Source organism: Mycteria americana, chromosome 5 (genome assembly GCF_035582795.1).
Source record: "Mycteria americana isolate JAX WOST 10 ecotype Jacksonville Zoo and Gardens chromosome 5, USCA_MyAme_1.0, whole genome shotgun sequence".
NCBI classification, from domain to species: Eukaryota; Metazoa; Chordata; class Aves; order Ciconiiformes; family Ciconiidae; genus Mycteria; species Mycteria americana.
In genome coordinates, this window is record NC_134369.1 from 3,392,824 (window position 1) to 3,410,550 (window position 17,727).

Sequence of the window (17,727 nt, forward strand, 5' to 3'; positions counted from 1 at the left end):
GGGTAACTTGAGCAATTACTGCTGATGAATAAGAGTGACCTTAAAACTTCCAAGGCTTGACTACATCTAATCCCATAGTAGCAATAGTACAGTCATAACACTGCTACCTAAATACACTTGGCAAGATATTCAATCAATCTGGTACAGAAAATCTTGCCACACTGTGACAGTGAGGTTAGTAGTTTAAATTAGAGATGAAACTTTCTCCATTAGGTGAGGCAATCCATGAATAAGCTCCCATGACACTGCCGATACCCATAATATTGCTGATAGTGTCACCTAATTTGTTCTTCCAGTAACTCAGTTCCTCCCATCTCACTCTGACACAGGAGACGGACGCAGGACTGCGGTATTTTCCCCACGATGCTGTTTATGAAGATTACCCGCAGTGAGTTCACGCACCGGGCCCCTTCTTCTTTCCCTTTGAGCTTTTCCCTCCCTGTTTGTTAGAAGCTCATCTCTGGCCAGGCAGGGTCTTGTGGCAACCTCAGGGCCAGTTTTCCTTTCAGCAGCTCTGGCAGCGCAGCCCCCAGCCCTTGCAGCCATACCCCACACGCCTTCACCCAAAAAACATCACAGGGCCTTAGAGCAGCAGCTCCCTTTGCAGAAAGCCCACCTGTGCGAGCACATTTTCTTCTCAAGCCGTGTGTTTTTAAGTTATCTGCTAAAGCAATGGCTCTCGCTCACTGTATTTTAGGACTCGTGACAGTGAGCTCCAAAGCTTTGGATTTTCCTGTTAATATAGTAGCATTAAAGAATAATTAGAAAAAGGGCATTAGGATTTTCTTTCTTAGCATTTCCAGCAGCACGTTGTCAAGTATCAGATTCTCAGAAAAGTTCAGGATTAGAAACTGTGAAATATGGGCTTGCTTAGACAGGGAGGCAGGATGTCTTTCTGCAGCTGAGGCTTACAGGAGCAAAGCTTTGGGAAGCACCTGACCTAAGGATCCCTGTCGTGAACAAGAGCAGAACAGCTTTAAAGTCATGTAAGAGTTTATTTGACTGTAACTGATGGCTGTGTTTTCAAGAGCACTCACTCTCCTGCAGCCATCGGTATTCCCAAAAGCCAGGAGCGACTCTTCTCACCAAAACCACAGCTCACTGGTATTTTTAGCAGAAGTAACAGGCCCTTAAGACAAAACAGATCCTGATGCTAGGATGTTTAAGAAAAAATTGAAAAAGCATCTCTCCTTTAAGTTCACCCAAAGTCTAATTTTGGTCTAAATAATTCCACACGGGAGTAGGAGTAAAAGACAAAGCAAGTGGGTTTCTGAGTAAGGGAAGTACATGGAAGGCAGCAGCAACCTAGAAGAACGTAGGTGCCCTTCATGACAGCACCAAGCATCACGCAGCAGCTCTCCGTAGGAAGTAGGATTTGTTGTATGCAAGCTGGTCCCAGATAAGCTTGAGACAAGATGAACTACCCGTAACAGACTGACAAAGCAATTTAAAAATACAAAAATATTCCATGCAAATGGTTCAAAAAGTTTATTGAATATTTAATTTACAAAAATCATATCCCTATGAGGTGTTCTATGCAAAATTGGATAAAATAAACTGCATATAAAACCCAACCCTAGTAATGCAAATACAACACAGAAAGGAGATCATGGAAAGGAAAAAAAAAATATAATCATGACACACATACAACATTCATTAAGGATTGTCCCAACCATCCAAGAATTGGTTCAACATGATGCCTTCTTTGTAGATACATTATACATTTTACCATTTTATACAGGTCTTCTATATTCCATTGGTCCAAATTTACAATTTATAAAAATTCTTTGCATTCTTTCTTAGCTACTACACCAGTTCTACCATTCCCCTTTTGATCAGAAGGTGGAAACAGACAGTACATACATTGAACACGTGCACTATTAGATGCAACTTGCTATCTTTGGTAGGGACCCTAAATCTGCAGTGAAGTGTCAGCTTTCTAGAACGACAAGAATTTCAGTTTTAGTTTTGGCAAAGAACAGGTTTAATTTTGTTGTTAGCGGAACGTTACTGGCAGTTTCTGTTGAACGTACAAAAAGTATAGCTGTCTCGTGTATGGTTTAAAAATGGAGATCATTTCTATGGGTTTTAAATCTAGTTACTTGTATTAACATTCCTTGACTCAACTATGGTTACATAAAATGTTGTTACTGCACAGCAGGCCATTCCTTGTATGAACAAAGGATGTATTGCACACAGAACACAACTGCAATTCTATCTTGCCTTTTTCCTCCCGTGTAAAGCAATGAGACTATTCCTGCAGGCAGTCACACAGATTTGGATGCCAGTCTCCCTTTGAACAAGCAGGAATCTCGCTGAGTGACTCTGCACTTGTGTAGTAATTTTTCAAGTCTTTCTGGGAAAGAGGAGGATGAAACAAAAAAAAAGTAAATAAATTTGGGACAATCAGTGCTAGAATGTTTGCAGCCCTCCTCTGGGATAACATGGATAGGAGGAGCAGGATTAGGGGGAAGGAAAAAAAAAATCAATGCAAGAGCCAAGGAACTTCACTTTAAAAGAGAAGGAAAAAGTAACCAGACTGTTTCCTTCATAACATTAACATTCCATACATTTTGGACAGTATTTGATTCACTGCCATTAGCTGCAACTTTCAAGCATTCTCTTTGCTTTTTTACGCACTATCTGGAAAAGAAAAGAAAAAATTATGCACCTCCCCACTCCTGCTTAGTGGAAATGCAAATAACCTGCATAGCCATGATTTTCTTAGCTGAAAACATTTAGTGGAAGACTAACTAGACTTAAACACTAAGTAAATCTGCTCACTTATGAGTAAAACATGCAATATTACGACAGACAGCTAATTGTCCTTGAAAAGGCTTTTTATGACAATTGCTAATTTGGCAGAGAAGAAACGTTTCCAAATGCATGAAAATCATTTTAAGAGCCTTAGTGAAGAACATAGTAGTTACAATATATTAGCGATTTCTGTGGCATAAACATTTTAAAAAGCATCAGCAAAGTATTAAATATAAAAGCAATATGTATATACCCCTCCATCCTCAGAAAAACATCATGATTTGTAGTGTATTAAGTCAGATTTATTGACTGGGGAATTAAGGCATAACCAGTAGACAATAGTCTTTATTGTCTCAGCTCCACATAGTTCGCAGGGAACAACCCGTATCGGCCTTTGCAGACACCCCTCCACCAGCCGTCATCAATCATTTCTATGTTTGTGATGATGTCATCTGGGTCAAAGGAAATCTCGTCATCACCCGCTGGAGAGAGAATTGAAGAGGCTCAGCATCCGCACAGGAGCAGCCCGCACCACAATCTCACTTATCAACCCACCATCGCTACAAATAACACAGCCACCCCTCACCTTCCTCTCTCCCATCAGGGCATTTGAAACAGGGCACCGGGCAATGACGCTCTGTAAAGACGGACGCTTTCTCATCCCCTGGAGTGATGAGGTAGTCGGTTCTTACCGACTTCATTTTGGGTGCATTTCTAACTTAGAGCAACAATTGCTACCTAATACACTGAGAACCACTTTACTTTCTTATCTCTCCTCCGAATTAACCAGTCAAGATTTTAAACAACTATGTATGCCAAGGGTTTAACAAGAGCATTAATACTTGGTTAAAAAAGACTTTTAAAAACTCCCACCATTTCCAGAAACAGTGGCTGGTAGTTTTCAAAAGTGTCTCAATGCTATTGCCAAATCACTAAATTCCTAATTCTTCATATCTTAATTTCATATATTACTACAAGAGACTACAAGATGAAAGGCAAAGGAAAAATCCAGACTTATCTGTGCAGAACAGAGTTTTCAAAGACAGGGTTAAAAACAAGAGCTTTGCTTACCAGCTTGATAATCATAAAGGGCTATGGCTGTAATTCCAAGTTCATTTTCATATTCGTCATAAGCATTTTCTTCTAGAGAGAGAGAGAGAGAAGAAAGAACAAACTAAAAGCACGAAGCACACTACCTATCACCCCGAGTTCTTTTCTGTGGTGCTCCTCCTGTAATTCTATTGCTAACCCACACAGGAAGCAGGGACCAAACTATGCAAGTTTCTAGCAGTGCTGACGTACCTTCTGAAATGGATTTTTTCCCTAAATCACACACAATTAAAGCCTGAAAGGAAGCATTCACAAGTAGGCATTTAATACAGTACAAAATAAAAACTATCACCCTTATAATACTTTTGTAAAATGTGACAGAACAACTGAGCCCAAGATCAGTGTGTAAGAGACTGTTTGGTACCTTGTTAAGGGCGCATGTTGGGGGGAAGAAGGGGCCTGTTTAAAGTTTCCAGGTTTTCGTACCAGAGCAAGCAGGTTCATTCTTCACCCCTCATTTAGTAACCAGAAGAGATGAGAAAAATGGGAATTCAAAAGAACTGTATTCTTTCAGTTTCATTAGTTTCAGACATCCTTACTCCACTCCCTCATAGGCACAGAACACATCACATCAACTTCGAAGTCCAAGAACTGTTGACAGAAGTTTTTGCTTGGTAGGCCAGCACTGGCTCAACACACATTTAATTGCTGTATCTGTGCTTTCTTCTCAAGTTGAGCTGCATTACACAGGGTGGAAACGGTTACCCCTACAGTTCTTTTGGAACTGACACTCTAGAGAGCACTGTAATTATTCCAACACCATCTGACAAAAGTTAAGTAATTTCAACCTTGCTCTAGCCATATCTTAATTTCCTAATTAAAGTTTGTTGGTGGAGAATCTAAAAAGTCTCATCAGACTAAAACTTCAGAAAACTAGGACAGTGCGCTCTCAGCACAACTATTCATTAAGTCGTTGCCCAAGGAAATAATCTTTATCTTAAAGGGTTTCATATCAGAAGCAAACACTCTACCTGCTTGGTAATGGTCTCCTGCCCCTGCCACTTCATAGACAGTCTCTGGTTCGTACTCTGCCTCTCGCTGACTCACTGCTTCTTGGTAGTCCGACTCTGCAGCTTTGTAGCTGGATTCTGGCTCATGCGCAGCGGAATACGTTGCGCTGGAATTCTTGTAGGCAGACTCTGCTTCATAGGAAACTGCATCCTGCAGAAATACAGGTGAGGTTCGTCGGGGTTTTGTAAAAAGGTTCCTATGCTTAGGATCAAAAACCAGGTACTGCAAGTGATTCTAACAAACCTCATAGACTGGGCTGGAGGGTGCCTTCTGCTCAGCTGGCTGTGTGGTAGGAGATGGTGGTGGAGTTTGTTTTTTGGCTTTAGCTTGTTCCTAAATTGAAGAGAAAGAAAAACTTCAGTGCGGTTTAATCACTGATGTCATGACACTGGACAAGAAACAACCCTCCAGTAAGAAAGACAGACGACAGCATATTCTGCAATAAACTGATGCGAGCAGGGAGCAGAAGAGGACTGGACTGGTTGGATCATTAGACCTGCCTGAAGGTTTAGACTGGCTGTACAGTAAAGCCTCAGAAATACAGCAAAGCAGAGGAGAAAAAAGTGAAGAAACTAAAACCGCACAGTATGTATGCATACATGTGTTTAAAAACAGAGTACCCAATGTTCTTTGGCACGTTTCCATAGAAGCTGCAGGGTTTCTGTGTTCAATACATTCATTCTGTTCATTAGCTGCCTGGGCCTCACGTCCCATTTTAGCATAAGTTTAGAGAACCTGAAGCCTGCGTTTTCTAATTATACAACTGATACATTATCTTTGATGAGAAATGATCCTGCAAGCTCTTGCAGGTCTGCAAAACACCTGCCAAGGCAAAAGACTGAATAGCTCACACAAAATTAAGTCCTATATACTGACAATGAGGGGATTCAAATGTTCAGAAGAGTTGCATATGGTAGAAATAAAAGCAGTATTGCTATTGTATTCTGCGACGCAAAAGAACGTGGATCTGAATCAAGTGTTCCGGACTCAAGCACTTCACGCTGTGCCATCCCACCTGTGAATCAGAGGGCAAATCCACAATCATAATTAGAAAGCCATTCATTAGGAAGCCAGGATACCGTAGTGCAAGAAATGCTACGTTACTTGCACAACTTAAAAAAGACTGTAAGCTAGCTATTTCATTTTGCCTCTCTTTACCATAGGGAAAAAGAAAACTGTGGATCTAGGGCCAAACTTGTTCTTTATTGTAAAAAAGAAGAGAGAATACATGTTACGGGAGACTGTGCACTCCAGTTGTTTAGGTCCATCAAGCTGTAACTCCCCAAAGGATCCTCAGGAGAAACTGTAGTCCAGAGATGAAGTGACAGGACTCTGTTACAAAAAAATTCTTCCTTTCTTTTTTTTGTCACAGATCAGAAAACATACACCTAACAAAGAAAGCGAAGCGTGTCTTGAGAACAGAGCCAATTCAAAGCTTAGTGCTGTGCTTTCTGGAAAAAATCTGTCCTGATGCAAACAGTCCTCCCCCACTTTTAACTCCTCTGCTATGGATAAAAAAGCACCAGCAAAGTGTTTCTTAGAAGTCAAATCTAAGTTTGGGGACAAATTAAGTAGTATCAATCCCTTAACAATTTCAAAGCCAGCAACAGTTTGAATAATTTGTCCCAGGAAATGGGTCTCTGCAGTCCAGACTACAGTTTAGGATAGCCACGGCATAACTGCCATAAAACCATTTAAATTGCATGGTCCCCCCTCAGGCTATGTTTCTTCCATGCTGAAACGCTCCACGTGAAAGAGCATCCTGCTTTGTTCTCTAAGGTAGCAGAGGCTAGCTGAATCATGAGGCACCCGTCGATTGAAACCAGAAGTTGAAGAGCAGCTCCCTGAACACCATTTGACTACGTGACATATGTGAAAAGCAAAACAGAAAAAGGATTACCAGTAAACAGGGTTCTTGAAGGAATGCAGTCCATATGTACATTCCCATTGTGGGAGTACGTATGCCCACATACTTACTTAAAGTGAGAGAACTTTCTGTCTGTGCAAGGAAGTTCACTTAAAGAAATAAAGTTCACTTCAGACAAAGTCCGTTCCCACCCTTTACAGTATCTGTGGATGATGTGGCTTACATCCCTCCCCTTTTCATGCTCAGCTTGTGAGCAAGGGGCAGCGCAGCCAGTGCCATTTCAGTTTCCCCTTAACTCCGTTCTCTCTCCCTCAGTGTCTGCAGAATCACACAATTAACCATGGAGATGTTCAGTCTGGAAGAACATTAATCATCTGGTTACGGTGAAATTTAAATACCAGCTTTGGAAAAAAACTTCAAATGTGTCCAGGCAACAGAATCTTTGATGAAGCACAAGAAAAATCAAGCATAATGGCTTGAATTTAACCCACACTTACAACAAAAATAACAGTGGAGAAAGTCAGTCATTTTTGAGAGAGAAGGGGGGAGGGGAAGACATAACAGTTCAGTGACTCATGAGAACCTGTTACTACATTTAAACCCTTCTGGAGAACTGTTTCCTCAGCAGGAGGAAATCTCAATGAAAAGCTGAAATGGGTAACAAAAGCCTAAATTCACCACCCTCCATCCACAGATCTTACTTCTGAGCATATTATCACCCAAAATGAATGGCGAGAGCTAATGGAGAAGCTGAACTTCTTCCCCCGCTCAGCCCAGACTACAAACCCATGCAATGGAAGGGGATACCAAGCAGAAAGCCTGACTACTTTGGCAAGATACATACGACCAGTCATCTCCTCCTTACTGGTTAAAAAAAATGGCTCCAACTGGGTTGGAATAGGAATAGTCTAACGGAGAGCCATTCAGCATCCGTAGCATGAAGTGGATTGTTTCAAGATTGAGATGAGTGAGACAGACAAACTGCTATACAGGTCAGACTGAGAGAACTGAAGAAGTCACTGAAAGGCAAAGAAGGCCCAGTACCAAAACGCACAGGGACAACAAGAGCCAACAGGATGTTGTCCCACCTTGCCCTAACCCCAGCGCTTGGCAGCAGGGGTACCTGGAGAAATGCATGCGCCAGTCCGCTTGGCCAGTCTCAGGGCTGTACCCAAGACCAAGCCTGGACACAAACCTCTCCAAAAGAAGCATCAATACTTTCTGTGTCAGCTGTGCAACCTTTCAAAAAATTCACACAGCCACCAAAGCAGATTTCCCGCTTCTCGCCGAGGACTGCAAGACAGCTCACCTATCCGAGCTGAAGGACTGTGTCGTGGCTTAGCCCCAGTCAGCAACCGAGCACCACACAGCCGCTCGCTCACCCTCCCCTCCCGGTGGGATGGGGGAGAGAATTGGAAGAGCAAAAGTAAGAAAACTCATAGGTTGAGATAAGAACAGTTTAATAGTTGAAATAAATAATAATAATAATAATATAATTGTAATGAAAAGAAAAACAATGGGGGTGGAAGGGGGGGACAAAAGCCAAGAAAAAACAAGCGATGCAACTGCTCACTTGTAAGACCTGACCGATGCCCAGCAAGTCCCTGAGAAGCGATCGCTGCCCCCCCGGCCAGCTCCCCCCAGGTTCTATACTAAGTATGACATCCTATGGTATGGAATAGCCCTTGGGCCAGTTTGGCTGTGCCCCCTCCCAGCTTCTTGTGCACCTGGCAGAGCATGGGAAGCTGAAAAGTCCTTGACCAGTGTAAGCATGACTTAGCAACAACTAAAACATCAGTGTGTTACCAACATTATTCTCATCCTAAATCCAAAACACAGCACTATACCAGCTACTGGAAAGAAAATTAACTCTATCCCAGCTGAAACCAGGACAGACCGACATGTGTGACCTTCAGAGAGTCCTGTTCTCCCCACACCTATCGCTTAGGGCAACTGCTGGCACATGGTATTTTAGAATATACTGATATCTCTACTTGTCAAGACAGAGGGAACATAAAGGGTATGCCCCTGGAGACATGGCTGCCACCACATGAAGTACCTCCTTGCACCTTGGGGAACGTCGACCTGCTTGTAGCAAAGGTGCAGAGCAAATAACGTACATAAAGTACAGAAAAGACCAGTATGAGGTACCAGAGTTGCCACATGCCCTAGGAGAGACACACTTTCATGAGGCAGTTGCCTAAGAGGTGAAGCACTGAGTTACGGATAAAGTATCCCGGGCTCCTGCAACAAGAGAACTCTTACCACCTGGGAGCTGGTAACTGCTCTGTGATAATGAGTCAAGTTCTTTACTGCAGAACATTCACTTTAAGACCCAGGTGTTCAAGGATGGACTGCAATGTTTACAGGGACTGGTCTTTTGGAGAATCCCCTAGAAACAATCAAATCAAAGTAAGGAAGTAACAGCCCTCGGTTGAGGAGTGTTGTCTAGCAAGTACCATCAGCATTGAGGATGACCTAAGAAGCTTCAGACAGGCTGAGAAATTCTTAAACCACCAGACACCTTGTCTGAGAATGAAGCAGAAGTAGTGATGACGGAATGGAGTTACTGCCAGGTGAAAATAAGCGCCTCAGAGAAAGAAATTAAAGCAGGATGAATGCTGAGAAAGTCAATTTTCCTTTGGGACTGATACTTCTTAGCAATTCTCAGCAGTAAGTGGAAGCAATGGCCATCCAAAGTGATCTCATGGGTGCAGAATGGCCTTATTAACGATGCAACACTTGTGATACCCATCAACCTACCATGGTTCTTCCTTATTTGGAGAACCGTAAAAGTATCTACTAAATTAAATCCTGTAAAGGTAAAAATGCTGCTTGCTGTAAGTCACAAGTCCTAACACGATCCAGATCCAATGTGCTGACAGAGGAAGACAAGTGCCAAGAAAAGAGACCTCTTGAAGGAGGAGTGAAGCTGCACTTTCAAGAGCAATGTATACCTGAAGGTTGTCCCCGGGTTGTGTCCAAAAAGAGTATTTGTTTCCATTCTTCATCACCCCATGGAATAGACCCCAGAGCTGAGGGACTACAGCTCTTTGACTAGAGTGGCAGTGTTGGTGGCAAGGACAAGGACAGGGGAGGATGAGGAGTGAAAAATCACTTTGTTAGGGAAACAACCAGGTGCTACGCCTATATACTGGTGATGCATAAGCTTAAACACACTGAAACATGCTGGGAGCAGTGGACAGTAGTTCAGGAGCAGAGGACAGCCTGGCAATAGCTAGAGGAACTATGGGGCTACCAGCTGAACAGCTACACCAGAAGAAGGTGGTGACACATGCTGATAGCATTTTGCTGTGGCTCTGAGTGAGCACGTGGTGAGGCATTCAACTTTCCTCATCTGAAGAGCTCCCAGAGCAACTGCACGGACTGGATGCATTTCAGCTTTATCCCTCTGAGGAGAGGGGAACCAAGTGACCCTCCTCAAGGCAAACGTTCAACTTTTCTCTGTGTGGCTCAGTGCTGAAGGCTGGTGCCAATGCTGAGGATGACACAGAGCAGTCCAAGTTTACTAAGAAGAGAGGCATCCTGGGGCAGGCTTGCTGACCTTATCAAATAGAAAAGATTGATTTCTCAACTTCGGCTCTTTATCTCTTCCTCTCCCAGCTTTAAGAGAGTGACAGATGCTGTGTTAAAGGAGTAACAAATTTTTCTCCAGGACAGTAAAGAAACCCAAATAGTGGTTGGGGGAAGTTATTAAGTGTCCACAAAGTACACAGGGATGAAAGGCAGCGTTAGAAGAAATCACTGATACACAAAGATGAACTCCCATTCATCTTGTGATACAGGTACGCAGTGAACATAAGCTCACACTGCACACCTTGAAGCCATAAGGCAAAAGAGGTGATAAGCTGAAAGAAAAGAAAAAAAAAAAGTAGCAATCGCTTTAGATGGAGAGACTTGATTTATCCTATAAAGCTAGAAGTCCCCAAATTTCAAACAGGACTCAAAAGGACGTTAGAGGTTTTCAGAAATCAAACTACACACAAGATACATGAGCCATGCAGCTTCAGCACAGCGAAACTACAGAGCTATTTCACAAGCAGCGCCGGCCTGCACACCTGCCAACAGCAGAGCTGAGAAGCCAACCAATGAACCGGGCAGGGGAACTGATTTGCATTAACCAGATGTTTTATTTGTTAGGGCTAGTCTTCCACTTTTGTGTGACTATACAGACGCTTTGCTGGCGTAAGGAATAAGGCGGCTTGAGAGTGCTGCCGTCAGCAGCCATGCTGGTTTAGGCTAGGTTAGTTAATATGAGGTAACGTGCAGTGAAACTGCACATTACTATATCTTAGTTTAGGAAGATCGGAGCTAGGTTACCGTAAGCCTACCATGCATTTAGTTTTTCATACTTGCAAAAGAAATTATTTAAACCAACTCTAAATTTGTGATGACTTAGACCATACTGATGGAACGGGATGAACACCACACCCTGACATGCTGTAGCCGCATACCGCTAAGGCGAAGTATCTACCGCATCTGAGAAACCAGTCTGCCCTATTTGTTTTTAGGCAAAGGACCAAACAGATCTGAGAAACCATCTGGCAGTCTTTCCTGGACTCCAGATGTCTCACAGAGGATGTTGAAACAAGTTCATATGCAAGAAGATTTATTAGTGGGGTCTGCAGCTGGTGGTGTACATTGGCTCTAACAATGAAAGTTACTTTTGGCGGAAAATAAAAACAAAAGAGGAGAAAGAGAGAGAAAGAAAGAAGGAAACAGGAAAACTCCTCCATAGCCAGCCAGGAAGAGCAGTGACAAGGGTTCCAGACAAGCATTCTTCTCTGGGAGGGTCTCTTCAGCATAGCAAGTGGAAATGATGAAGATGATGAGGATGACAGTTTTTCCTGTGCATCTCCTTGAGTACTATATACTTTTCATCAGGACCCACTCAATCTCTCTACTGGTTATTCCTACTTGGGACACTATTAGCACTAGTTGGAGCACGCTATTTCGGCATCAGTGTTGCATACTGGTTGCCTGTTACGTCTCAGTGCACATGTATGGCTAAGTAGCATTTATTCAGAATTTAAAAGACTACTATCTTTTTGTGTCCTGTGTTTAGTCTTTAGTATATCTGTAAAACAAGAAGTGAAAGAGAAGGGGAAAAGAGGGACTATTCTTACGCCAGCATCAAGTGCTTCCCACTCCCTGCCATAATATCAGAGTTTGCAAGTGTGAGGCCATGAAATCAGAATAACAGCATGGGACGACAAGGAAAACTGCCACAGAGGCTCTGGACAAACACTGCTACAGCAGCTTGTGTGAAAGGTTACACAGCTGCAGACAGCAGGCCCTCAGGATTACTGATGATGAGGCATCTCGGGCACTGTGTAACAAAGCAAATGAACAAGATATGAAGGACAGGTTACTATTAACACACTAGTCCTTCCATCTCAGCAGCAGAGTTTCACCAAACATGGAAATTCTATAAAGCAGGTAAGATGTAGTTTCTGACTAAACATTTCCTGGAATTATTTTGCTTATGAATAACACAGAAGTCACGAAGCTTTTAACCGTGCCAGTGCTAAACTAATTTTCTTAATTCCCAAACTAAGATTCAGTTAACATTTGGAAGATTATTTCCCCTCATCTCACAGGCACGTGCTATACCAATGGGTGATACCACCTCCATCTTCCACAACACCGATTCCAAAAAACCAGCATCACCAGCTATCACCATGGTATTAAAATTCTTGGACAAGCATTCATACAGGGCCTTTCAGGGACCACATGTCTCTCCCCTTATGAGCTCCTCCGTGCCCATTACCAAAAGGCAGAAGTACAGTAGGAAAAGGTCAGACTGCAGAGATTAGCGCTCAAGACTAGCATACGTATTTCGGGATAGGCTAAATAAAAACCCCTATGTACTAGTATAAGTGTTACCCCATCACTCTATCTGATGTCTGATATACATATGGTGCATGTTGATAGATGGTTGGAATCACAAACAGGTAAAGCAAAAACACAGGCAAACACACATATGCACACGAAGAGCTTTAAACCCTAGCTGGAAAGAAGGAAAGTCTCTTTTCTTAAAAGATTCTCTTTTCTCCCAGCATTGCATTGAAACACACTAGACACGCTGCTCAAATGGGATTTGAATCTTACTGACCTCCAGTTTCCTTCGAGCCTCCTCCTGTTCTTGTTTCTCCCTGGCCATTCTTTGCGCTCTCTCAGCTTCTGCCTTCCTTCGGTCTTCCTGCTCTTTTTCCTTGGCTAGGTTTTCAAAGTTAGCTCGGATGCTGCTTGTTTTATTAGCAACTGTAACATTTTAAAAAATTGAAGTCAAATGTTGTTGTTTAAGGTTCTGTCTAAAGGTAGCCTGGAATGAGTTTTTCGTACAAATTTCTTCTAGGATTGAACATGTTTCTGGTTTTCTGCTCTCTGAGCTCACAGTCCATCCAGGAAAGTCCTTCTATCCCTCTTTCTCCCTCTCCCCTTCCAAGTCTAAACCTCTTGTGCACCACATTTCTCTTATATAAAAACCCCTGCAACACTTCTCCCTCCTCTCCTTCGTGGTACGGTCTCTACCACTCCAATCCCCTACCTCAGTCTATTTTCCACTTTGATGCTTTTTATTCTCCCTTCCTCAGCTCTGATGACCCTCAAGGAAAAAAAAAAACAACAAAACCCCAAAGCCAACAAACCAAAACAACCTCTTACAGGGAGGAGGGAAAGAGTAGTTGAGGTTGCTAGAGACCTGCAAATACAGTTCTCTCTAGATGATTCTTACTCAGCACTACTACATCAACAATAATATCCTGGGCTTTTGAACATTATCACATTTGGGGCCAATGCCTTACCAGCTTCTATTGGCTTGGTCTTCTGATAAGTTGATGCTGGTTTCTCAATATCTTCAAAAGTTGCTGCATTCTACCAGTGAGGAGAAAAAGAGTACATTTAAAAAACACAAATTCATGAAGACATTCAGACAGCTTCAATCGGTGATGTTTTATTGTGATATTGCCCCTATGGCTTTTTTCAGAACACCAAAACAAAATCAGGAAGAATCAAAACCTGACAAACAGACTAGTCCTTTCTGTAGGTCAAACTACGTAAGAATTAATCTTCAGGGACAGGCTTAAACATATTAAAATCCTATTAATTAAAAAAATGTAGTTTATGAACAGATGACTCATCAGAACTAAAAATGAGGCAATGTCCTAAACATTTATTGTGTAGCTGTTGCTGTTCTAATCCACACCGTGCAGGATTTCTACCAAGCTAAAAGCATCCAGTTCCCTTAAAGAAGCAGATTTTGTTAAAATAGAGGGAGTATTTTGAGAACAGTATTCAAAATATGAGGGGGTTTTCTTGAGTGAATGGCCTTGAGTCCTGAAGCCACAAGTAAAAAAAAAATCCTACAGACTTTCAAACTCCTCTACTTTCTCACTTTTAAATGTCCTACATAAAGCTGAGAGTAAATTTATTCAGTAGATAAATCTCAGCGAGGTCTTTTTCATCTTCTAGCTTTTTAAATTTAAAAATGGAGAGGTAGAAAAGGGTTATCAGCTGCTCTATCTTTCACTGTTACAGAATACTAAAACTAATTCTCCTAAAGAGAAGGTCCCTGATAATCAAAGTGGGCAAAGTTGGTAGATATCAGACACCTATTTTAAGCAGTTCACTAAAAGGAGATCCTCAAGATATAAGGCATTAGCTAGTTGTTAGAAGACATGACTGAAATTGTGGAATTAATGGATTTTCTCATTCTTTCGTATAAATTTTGCTATACTTTCATTTCCATGCTTCAGTTTTCCCTACTTAAATATACATATACTACACATATGTACACGCATACATGTGTGTATAAACTGGCATCAGCTCTGTGTGTATAAACTTGCTTTTTAAAGACTTAGAAAAGCACAGAACTCTACTGTTAGACTGGAGAAGTACCCAGAAATAAAGAGCTGAACACTACAGATCTAACCAGACTATTTTGTATCCCTACAGACTATTTAAGTCATGGCTCTTTTAAGCCACTTACCTTATCCATCCGATCTTTCTGGACACCATACTTCCCACCAAATCCTTTTGAATAATCTAAAAGCAGGATAAAAAGGTTAGAGTAGGGAGTTTGTTGTCCCTCCCATCTTTCTGCCAAATGCAAATAGCCATTTCAAATGCAAATAGCCATTTCAGCTGCATGCAGAGATACAGTGACAGCCGCCAAAGAAAATGCAACTTGTTTTTTGATGCAGAAAGGATACATAACTGCAAGAGCCTTCAGGTACACCAGCAGATGACAGATTGTGGGCCACATGCATTCTTTGAGTAAACATTAAGCTGAGGACTGATAAGGTATCAAGCAAGGAATAAGGGATGAGCCCTTCTAATGCATCACTTCTGTAACACAGCCTTTCACAGCACCAATTCTTAGCCCTCTGCAGTAATCATATAACCTAAGCCATTTTGCTTTGCTCAAAGGAGCGATATCCAGTCTTCGGTGACCACAGAGGTGTTTTTTTCTCTTTAACTTGGTAAATTCTATGAATGGCAGGAAAATATAACAAATTTCTCATTCCAGTGGATTTGGTTGTGATACTCAACTGATGAACGTTAAAGTCATTGGTAATAACTCCTGCTCTACATATGGAAAAGGGCAATTCCACAAGACAGCACGAGCCTGCAACAACTCACCGCCACAGAAACGGGGTGGCCGCACTATTCCGTACCACCCCTGAGCTGCACACTCTTACTCTCACCTGACGCTGACTCTAGCACTTGTTACACTTCAAAATCAGTTTAACTCACTAGTGGCATTAACAAGAAAAACAACAAACCAACCCTAACAAGAGTAGCTTTCTGCTCTTTCTAGTGAGTTGTACTCAGAGAAATGTCTGACAAGCACCAGAGCCAGCGCAACAGAAGCGGCAAGAGTGTGTGGCTGGAAAAACACCTCTTTCTGGTGGCAGTGAGCTGTAGGAACGTGCCCTTAGACTCTGTAGACGGACAGGCTTTCCTCTACGCCCCTGGAATACAATCGCAATTACTCCTTCTCCTCAGCTCCAAAACCACCTGGGTCCCCTAGCCAGCTAGTTTAGTGTTTGTACTTGGGCTCTGCTAAGGCACATCTGACACTCTAAAAGTTTGAATTTGTGTCACTGTAGCACAGAAAAATATTGACTATCAGAATGAACAACCTCATTTTCTTCAGCTTTGTATGTATTTTCAGCCAGAATAAATATACTACACTTACATTTTCCTGATCCAGACTTCTCACTTTAAGATAACGGAAAACCAGGAATTCATGGTTTGTACCCCAACTATTTCACAATGAATAAAGAGAGCATTATAACAGTATTTGCTCACCCAAGAACCACAAACATTCCCTACTTCTTGTTTTAAAGACTACAATCATTTTAAAATGATCTTGCTATAACCCATTGCTTGTTAATGGTTACATGCATGGTCCTTATCTGAATATTTTTCCTCCAATTTGTCCAGGCAAAACTTCACATTTAGACTCTAAAACTGGTAAGCACGACGTCATTAACATCATACTAATAATACTAGACATACTAATGTCGTTATTATCACACTGTATGTATAGCTATTAACTTAATGCATAATGTTGTAGAGCTGTTAACTAAACATTGGATATCTGTTTCCTGAATACAGGCTTGCTTTATGTAACATTTTAAGAATAAAATGGAAGAACATTGCTAGATCATGTAGGAATAGAAGCGCAAGAAAGTGCCTGCACATTACTAGCATCAATCTACTCAGACAACTATTTAAGACTGTGTGAGAAGTGGCTGCACTGTTAAGAAAGTAACAAGTGAAAACGGTGCCTTGTTGAGATTCATGCTTGGCTAGTTTCTCCTTGTAATCAAACCCCACAGCAGATGGGTCCTGCCTTTCTGTCTGTACACCAAATTTCCCTCCGAAACCACTCTTATAGTCTGAAAAAGCCACATGTAATAAATTAAAATGAAGGGAGGAAAATAGAGAAGTTTAGTCAGAGACACTGAAAATAATTTTTGCAGTATTTCTCAATTACCAATAATTTTGGATGGTGAAAAAACAAAAAATCTCAATACACTTTTGTAAGAGTAAATTCAAAAGAAGTTTCCACTTGAGATTAAGAAGATGTCAACATGATTTATCAGACATAAGAACACCATTCTGAAGTCACAGAAAAAAGCACTTCTCAACATTTTTCATACATACTGCATAATGCACTTGCATTTGATCAACATTATGAACACAAACACACACACAGTATTTTCACCAAAACAAAACAACATACAACAGGATACAAGAGAATAAAATGAGCTTCCTTCATCAGCGTGGTTAACATTTGTACACTACACATCTGACTTTTAAGGAGGTGTTAAGATAGGGTCCACAGAGACTACCCTTCAGATATTCCTACATAGCATTGTTTAAAGGAATATTCCTGCTGCCACACAGCTTGAGGAATAAAAGCTCTCAGCTAAGAGCTATGACCATTCTCTTTTGCTGCCTTAGAATAGCCATTTTAATATATGGTATAAAATGAGGGCACAAAAAAAAAGGGCTGCAGGTAATCCTCTCACAACAAATCTGCTAGAGCATACAACAGAACAATATTCTGAGGATCACTTTTAATTAAAAAAAAAAAAAAAATTAATTTCTTTCAGTTAAGAGTGGTGACAGGCAGAGGGCTTGGGAGCAATCATTGTTTTGCAACTTTTCTTCTGGGTACCAGTATTTCATAGGAAAAGGTACCTCACAGGCAATGAGAAAGGACAGCATTAGATATTAGATTTCCCCTGCATGAAAATAGGGATATACATAACAGAAACCAGAAAAGGGAGATTATTTGTTGAAAGTACAAAGACATTGCTAGTTTGTGGTTTGCACAACTCAACTGAAAAAGGAAAAAAATAATGCAGGCTACCTGCAGACTCGTAAAGCTTCTCCACTGAGAACTTATCACTAAGTCTGAACTTTCAGGGCCTCAGCATCTGACG

The 17,727-nt window shown here is 41.5% G+C and overlaps 1 protein-coding gene across 2 annotated transcripts in view; it reads right to left on the reverse strand.

Annotated features, from left to right (window-relative positions):
- Nucleotides 1–1,473: 1,473 nt before the first annotated feature.
- Nucleotides 1,474–17,727, reverse strand: part of CTTN (cortactin) — a 28,668-nt gene continuing 12,414 nt past the window's right edge. Inside the window, exons 10-17 of one of the 2 annotated variants that reach the window (XM_075501972.1) lie at nucleotides 16,564–16,674; nucleotides 14,757–14,812; nucleotides 13,573–13,642; nucleotides 12,882–13,030; nucleotides 5,122–5,211; nucleotides 4,839–5,028; nucleotides 3,829–3,900; nucleotides 1,474–3,239 (exon numbers count right to left, since the gene is read on the reverse strand). In XM_075501972.1, coding sequence (XP_075358087.1) covers nucleotides 3,103–3,239; nucleotides 3,829–3,900; nucleotides 4,839–5,028; nucleotides 5,122–5,211; nucleotides 12,882–13,030; nucleotides 13,573–13,642; nucleotides 14,757–14,812; nucleotides 16,564–16,674 — 875 coding nt within the window. In that variant the 3' untranslated portion in view covers nucleotides 1,474–3,102. The remainder of the gene's footprint in view (nucleotides 3,240–3,828; nucleotides 3,901–4,838; nucleotides 5,029–5,121; nucleotides 5,212–12,881; nucleotides 13,031–13,572; nucleotides 13,643–14,756; nucleotides 14,813–16,563; nucleotides 16,675–17,727) is intronic. The other variant, XM_075501973.1, reaches the window with a different exon arrangement.